Genomic DNA, 7,500 nt, shown 5'->3' on the forward strand with positions numbered 1-7,500 from the left:
TTATATTAGATTTTGTTGTATGTTATATTTTGTTTTATGTTATATTATTATTTTGTTTTATATTATATTTTATATTATATTATTCTATATTATATTATATTTTCGTGTTTTTTGTATATTGTATTTTCGTGTTACTTATATATTGTATTTTCGTGTTTTTGTATATTGTATTTTCGTGTTTTTATATATTATATTTTCGTTTTTTTATATTATATATTCGTGTTTTTAAATATGGCATTTTCGTGTTTTTATATTTCATATTTTCGTGTTTTTTATACTTTATATTTTCGTGTTTTTTATATCATATTTTCGTCTTTTTTATATCTTATATTTTCGTGTTTTATTTGTATTATATTTTGATGTTCCTTAGGGTTGTTTTGGGATTTCATGGTGGTATTTGGAAAGGTATTTTGTTTGGTGTTGTTGGTATTTTTTATATGTTTGTGATGTTGTTGTGGATGCTGTTGTTATCATCATTGATAGTGTCATTATCATATTTGTTATTATTATTATTATTATCATTATTAGTATTATTGCTATTATTATTATTGTCGTTGTTGTCATTGTCATTGTTATTATTATTAGTAGTAGTAGTAGTATTGTTATTATCATTATCATTATCATCATCATTATTATTATTGTTATTACCTTAATCATCATCACCATCGTTATCGTTAAGATGATAGTGGAGATGATGATTAAGATGACGATAGTTATGATAATAATGATTATGATACTATTAATATTAATGATGATAATAACAGTAATACTGCAACTACTTATGATAATGTTAATGATAATGAATATAATAGTAATGATAATAATAATGATAATAACAATAATAATCATGATAATATTAGTGATAGTGAATTAATGTTGATAACGATAATGATCATCATCAACATCATTATGATAATAATGAGGATGATAATAATAATGGTAATGATAATGATGATAAGATTAATAAGAAAAACAATCACGATAACAATAACAATAATAATAACCTATATGATTAAAATTATATTGATAATAATAGGAATTTTGATTATTAACATGATTTCTAAAAACAGTTTCATGATTTTTACCAATAGTCACAAAATTACATTCAAACCATTGATATTACAAACCCATTCATTAAGATTCTCCTCCTTAGCTCTTCCATTGGATACAAATTAATGGTTTATTTCACTGAATTGAATTTATTTTTCATGTTGGATATTTTTTTTATTTTTTTTTTTATTTTTTTTTTCAGTTATCGGCGAAACGAACCTTGTGGATGACGAGCCAACGAGTCAACATCTGTGTGAGGCGGATCCTGTTCGCTGTGATGGTAAGTTGCGTGTGGGTGGGGTTGTGGGTGTGAGTGTGGGGTAGGGTGGGTGGTTGTGGGTGTGGGGGTGGGGTGGTGTAGGGGTGGGGTGGGTGGTTGTGGGTGTGAGTGTGGGGGTGTGGGTGGATGTGGGTGTGAGTGGGTGGGGGTGGGTGGGAGTGTTGGGTGGTTGTGGGTGTGGGGGTTGGGGTGGGGGTGGGGGTGGGTGGTTGTGGGTGTGAGCGTGGGTGTGGGTGTGGTTGTGGGTGTGAGTGTGGGGGTGGGGGTGGTTTTGGGGTTGGGCGTGGGTGTAGGGGTGGGTGAGTGTGGATGTGGGGTGGGTGGTTGTGAGTGTGGGGGTGGGTGGTTGGGGTGGGGTGGGTGTGGGGGCATGGGGATGGAGTGGGTTTGGGTATGTGTGTGAGAGAGACATAGAAAAAAGAGAGAGAGAGTGAGTGAGCTTCAGTGTGTGTGTGTGAGAGAGAGACAGACAGAGAGAGAGAGAGTGAAGCTGTGTGTGTGTGTGTGTGTGAGAGAGAATGAGGTTGAGTGTGTGTGTGTGAGAGAGAGAGAGAGAAAGAGTGAGCTTGATTGTGTGTGTGTGTGTTTTGAATTACTTTGTGTATATCTCCTGTGTACGTGCATCCATGTGTTTGTACGTATACCTGTGTGCGTTTTATTTGGGTATGTCACTATATATTTGGTTTATATATATGTATGTTTGAGATTTTGTTTTCCATCAAATGCCTGCATAGGAGTTGTAGATGAGGCAGAAATATTTAAATCACGTTGCTTACATAAAAGATCAATTTCTAACGTTTCTGAATTTGACGTCTTATCATAGTAACAAAATCGTTAGTGATATTAATTGTTAACGCTTCTTGGAAAATATATATGAAATTTTTACTTACCTTTATGTATATATGTGCGTACGTGCGTTTGTGTGCGTGTGTGTGTGTCTATGTGTGTGTGTGTGTGTCTGTGTGTGTGTGTGTGTGCGCGTGTGTGTGTGTGTGTGTCTGTGTGTGTGTGTGTGTGTGACATGTGACCTTAGCTAGACTTGAGACCTCTCCCCTTCTCCTTATTTTTCTCTTAATTTCCTTTTTCTCGTTTTCTCTCTTCCTCTTCCCCATTCCTCTCGTCCTGGCTCTATCTCCTCAACTCTTCTCTCCTCCTCACCTTTTCCTCGTCTTCTACTTCTCTTATTTTACTTCCTGTCGTCAGTTCGACTCTATCATCTTTCTCTCTTCTTCCTACCTTCCCTCTCTTTCTCCTCCTGTTCTGCCGTCTCTCTCTCCCTCTTCTACACTCCTTTTTTCTCTCTCATTCCTCCCGTCTGGTTTTTTTGTTTCTTTTTTCTTCTCCCTTTCCTCATTCTTCTCTCCTCTTCTTCTCCCTTCCCTTCTCTCTCACTCTCTCTCCTCTCCTCTCTCTCTCTCTCTCTCTCCTCTCTCCCTCTCTCTCTCTCTCTCTCTCTCTCTCTCTTCTCTCTTTTCTTCTCTTCTCTCTCTCTCTCCTCTCTCTCCTCTCTCTCTCACTCTCTTTCTCTCTTTCTCTCTTTCTCTCTCTCTCTCTCTCTCCCTCTCCCTCCCTTCCCTCTCTCTCTCTCTCTCTCTCTCTCTCTCTCTCTCTTTCTTTCTCTCTCCTCTCCCTCTCCTCCCTCCCACCCCCCCCCCCACTCCTCCTCTCCTTCTCCTCTCTTCTCCTCTCCTCTCTCCCTCCCCCCCACCCCCACCCTCCTCCTCCTCTTCCTCCCTCTCTCCTCCTCCTCTCCCTCCTCCACCCCCCCACCTCCCGCGTGTGACCTGTTGACCCCGCCTCCCCCCAGGTCAGCCTAAGTGAGTGCTAACAAGGGTGTAAAGTTACCCTGGGATAGCCCTGTGTCTTCTCGTTTTACACCCTTAACACCCTTGGTAACGTTGCCGACGTTTGTTTTTTTTAGTCCTTTTTTGGAGTGTTGAAATGTTGTTTATGTGATATTAAGATGTTGAGTTTTTAATTTTCTTTTATTATTCTTTTGTTTATATCCATTTTCGTTTCATTTCATTTATCTATATATTGTTTTATTTCATTTATCTATATATTGTTTTATTTCATTTATCTATATATTGTTTTATTTCATTTATCTATATATTTTTTTCTTATTTCGTTTATCTGTATATTATTTACTATTTATTCTATATTTATCTTCTCGTGTTTATCTGTTTATCCATTCTATTATTTTTTATTTACGGTTATTTCTATCTAATTTATCTACTCTCTTATTTTCATTTACATTTATTCTTATCTAATTTATCTACTTATCTATCGTAAAGTTGTAAGAATCTCATTATCCTTTTCCTCTACCTCCTTATACGTCGACCGAATTCTATTTATATCACTTATCACCTCTTCCTCTCTTCTCCTGTCTTTTATCACGTCCTCCTCCTCACCTTCTTCATCTCCTTATGCGTCTTCGCCAGCCTCTTCTCAGGAGGGTCTGGGATGCCTCTGGGAGTGTCACCTGTCAGCCGGCGCCGTCAGCTTCTCGTCAGGTCGAGCTTTGCCCTCTCTTCGATTCCTCTCTCTCTCTCTCTCTCTTTCTCTTTTTCTCTGTCTATCTGTCTATCTATATATTTCTCTATCTATATTTCTCTCTCTCTCTCTCTCTCTATTTCTCTCTCTATATATATATTTCTCTCTCTCTCTCTCTCTCTCTCTCTCTCTCTCTCTCTCTCTCTCTCTCTCTCTCTCTCTCTCTCTCTCTCTCTCTCTCTCTTTCTCTTTCTCTTTCTTTCTCTCTCCTCTCTCTCTCTCTCTGTCTCTCTCTCTCTCTCTTTCTCTGTCTCTCTCTCTCTCTCTCTCTGTCTCAATCTCTATCTCTATCTCTCTCTGTATCTCTCTCCCTCTCTCTCTTTCTCTCATTGGCTTCTCTTTTCTCTTCTTCCTCTATTCTTGTTTTTTTTTCTCTCTCTCTCCTTCGTTTCTCTTCTCGCTTCATTCTCTCTTCTTGTTTTCTTTCTCTCTCTCTCCTCCGCTTCTCTTTTCTCTTCTTCTGTTATTGTTCTTTGTTTCTTGTATATGTGTTTCTTATTTCTGTTTTTGTTTGTTATTTTGCTGTTATTTTTCTTTTCATTTTCAGCTATTTCCGCTTTTATCATATTGTCTTTTCCCTTTCCTCTTCGTCTTTCTCTCTCTTTTCCTCCTTTGTTCCGTGTATATATCCTTCTTCTTCTTTTATTATTTCCATTTTTATCATTTTGTCTTCTCTCTTTCTTCTCTCTGCTCTTATTCCTTTGTTTCGTATCTATATCCTTTTCTTTCCTTTTCTCTTATTTCCGCATTTATCCTTTTGTCTTCTCTCTTTCTCCTCTCCCTCTCTTTCTCCTCTTTGCTCTTATTCCTTTGTTTCGTGTCTATATCCTTTTCTTTCCCTTTCTATTATTTCCACTTTTATCCTTTTGTCTTTATATCTACACCTTCGTACGTTCTTTCTGTTTTCTTCTTATTCTCTTTCTTTATCCACGTTTCTTCGTGTATGTCTTTATCTGCTTCTTTGCTTTGTTATTGTTATGTGTTTACCCCCTTGTTCTCCGTTCTTCTATTAGCACCCTGTTTATTGTCATTTTTGTTTTTATTCATATTCCTTCGTCTCCTTTCTCTATTTTCTTCTTTTTTCCTTTGACCTCGTGTGTTCCTCTTTTTATCCTCTTGTCTTACTCACGTCCTCTTCTCTTTCTCCTATTATCCTGTATTATCCTGTTTCCTCGAATTATTCTATCTCTTCTCTGTCCCTTGTTTGTCTCGCGTCCCTCTTTACTCCTATTATCTCGTCTATGCCTCTTTATTCTCTTTTGGCTCTTCCCTCCTTCGTCATTGCATTTTGCTTGCTGTGATTTTTTTCTCTCTCTTTTTCCCGACAATCATTTAATCTCTCTTTTCTTTCTTTCTTTCTAGCCTTCTCTGTCTTTCTCTTACCCTCCCTCCCTCTCTCTTTCTTTCCCTTTCCCTTCCCTCCCTCCCTCCCTCCCTCCCTCCCTCCCTCCCTCCCTCCCTCCCTCCCTCTCTCTCTCTCTCTCTCTCTCTCTCTCTCTCTCTCTCTCTCTCTCTCTCTCTCTCTCTCTCTATCTATCTATCTATCTCTCTTTCTGTCTTTCTCTCCTTATCCATCGTCCTTTTCTTTCTGTCTATGCTTTTTCTCCCTCTTCATCAACTACCCTTTTTATCTACCCTCTTTCTTTCCCCTCTTCCATCTTCCTCTTCTTTCTGTTTGTCCTTCTATCCTATCTATCCCTTTCTTCTCTCTCTCTCTCTCCTCGTCCTTCTCTTCTACTCTCCTTCCCTCCTTCTCCTCTCTCTCCTCTCTCTCTCTCTCTCTCTCTCTCTCTCTCTCTCTCTCTCTCTCTCTCTCTCTCTCTCTCTCTCTCTCTCTCTCTCTCCCTCCTCTCTCTCTCTCCCTCTCTCTCCTCCCTCTCTCTCTCTCCCTCCTCTCTCTCTCTCCCTCCCTCTCTCTCTCCCTCCCTCTCTCCTCCCTCCCTCCCTCCCTCCCTCCCTCCCCCCCTCCTTCCCTCCCTCTCCCCCTCCCTCCCTCTCTCTCTCCCTCCCTCCCTCCCTCCCTCCCTCCCTTCCTCCCTCCCTCCTCATCCACCCCTTCTATCCTACCTACCCTACCCTTCCTATCCAGACACCCGGGAGCACTGACCTAACCTTACCCGAGTGCTAAGCAGGCCAGGCGGGGTTAACCTGATCTCTGACTTTGATGTCCTGCAGATGACTCCTTTTTCAGCCTTGGTCTTCGTCTCGGCCTGGCTTGGGGGAGGTGGGAGGGGGGAGAGGGAGGTGAGAGGTGGGAGGGGGGAGATGGAGAGGGTAGAAGGCTGGAAAGGGGGGAGGAGGAAAAAGGGGAAGTGGGGGTGGAGGGAGGAGGTGGAAAATTGGGAAGTGGAAGAGGAAGAGGTGAGGGAGGGGGAGAGGAGGGAAAATTGGTAAGTGGAAGGGGGAGAGAGGGGAGGTGGAAGGGGGAAGGGGGAGGTGAGAGGGGAAGGAGGAAAAGGGGGGGGTGGAGGTTCAAAAGGGGGAGGAGGAAAAGGGGGAAGTGGGAGGGCGTGGAGATAGAAAAGGGGGAGGAGGGAGGTGGTAGGGGGGTGGAAGAGTGAGAGGGGAACGGGTGGAAGGAGGGAAGTGGGAAGTAGATAGATTGATTGATAAATGGGAGATATAGATTCGTATATGTTTGTTTACTTTCATTCGTGCATTACATCTGCCTGCAATTATATACACACACATATATATATCTGTGTATGTGTGTGTTTGTACGTGTGCGCCCAGAAAGACACAGATAAAGGTAGATGGATAGTAGATCGATAGAGAGATAGAGAGATAATGAGAGGAGAAAGGAAGAGTGGTTGAGATAGCATTATCAGAAGTTAAAATTCCTCGTAATACTGATTCACAGAAGGGTAATTTTTTATCGAATTTTTACTGGAAGATATGATCTCTTTTTTTCTACCTGACTCTTTTGCACCGTATGTTATCCCTGTTCTTGTTTTTCATGTTTCTATATTTTTTTGTTTCTTTCTTTCTGTTTATTATTATTATTATTATTTATTATTTATTTACGGTATCTCCACCCTTTCTTTTTATATTTGATTTGGCAAGTTATTCTCTCTCTCTCTCTCTCTCTCTCTCTCTCTCTCCCGCTCTCCCTCTCTCTCTCTCTCTCTCTCTCTCTCTCTCTGTCTCTGTCTCTGTCTCTCTCTCTCTTCTCTTCTCTCTCTCTCTCTCTCTCTCTCTCTCTCTCTCTCTCTCTCTCTCTCTCTCTCTCTCTCTCTCCCTCTCTCCCTCCCTCCCTCCTCCCTCCCTCCCTCTCTCTCTCTCTCTCTCTCTGTGTGTCTGTCTCTCTCTCTCTCTCTCTCTCTCTCTCTCTCTCTCTCTCTCTCTCTCTCTCTCTCTCTCCCTCTCTCCCTCTCCCTTCCTCTCTCTCTCCCTCGCTCTCATCTATCCCCTCTCTCTCTCTCTCTCTCTCTCTCTCTCTCTCTCTCTCTCTCTCTCTCTCTCTCTCTCTCTCTCTCTCTCTCTCTCTCTCTCTCTCTCTCTCTGCCACCATATATGTGTGTATGTATGTATGTGCGTGCATGTGTGTGTGTGTATGTATGTATGTGTGTGTGCGTGTGTATGTATGTATGTGCGTGCGTGCGTGCATGTGTGTGTGT

At 41.2% G+C, this 7,500-nt stretch overlaps 1 protein-coding gene across 1 annotated transcript in view; it reads left to right on the forward strand.

The window, feature by feature from the left end:
* The window catches only part of LOC113809014 (apolipophorins), a 72,903-nt gene that overhangs the window by 2,359 nt on the left and 63,044 nt on the right, over positions 1 to 7,500 (forward strand). Inside the window, exon 2 of the mRNA XM_070137311.1 lies at positions 1,253 to 1,330. Within this exon, the coding sequence (XP_069993412.1) occupies positions 1,253 to 1,330 (78 nt within the window). The remainder of the gene's footprint in view (positions 1 to 1,252; positions 1,331 to 7,500) is intronic.

Source organism: Penaeus vannamei, chromosome 23 (assembly GCF_042767895.1).
Source record: "Penaeus vannamei isolate JL-2024 chromosome 23, ASM4276789v1, whole genome shotgun sequence".
Classification (NCBI taxonomy): Eukaryota; Metazoa; Arthropoda; class Malacostraca; order Decapoda; family Penaeidae; genus Penaeus; species Penaeus vannamei.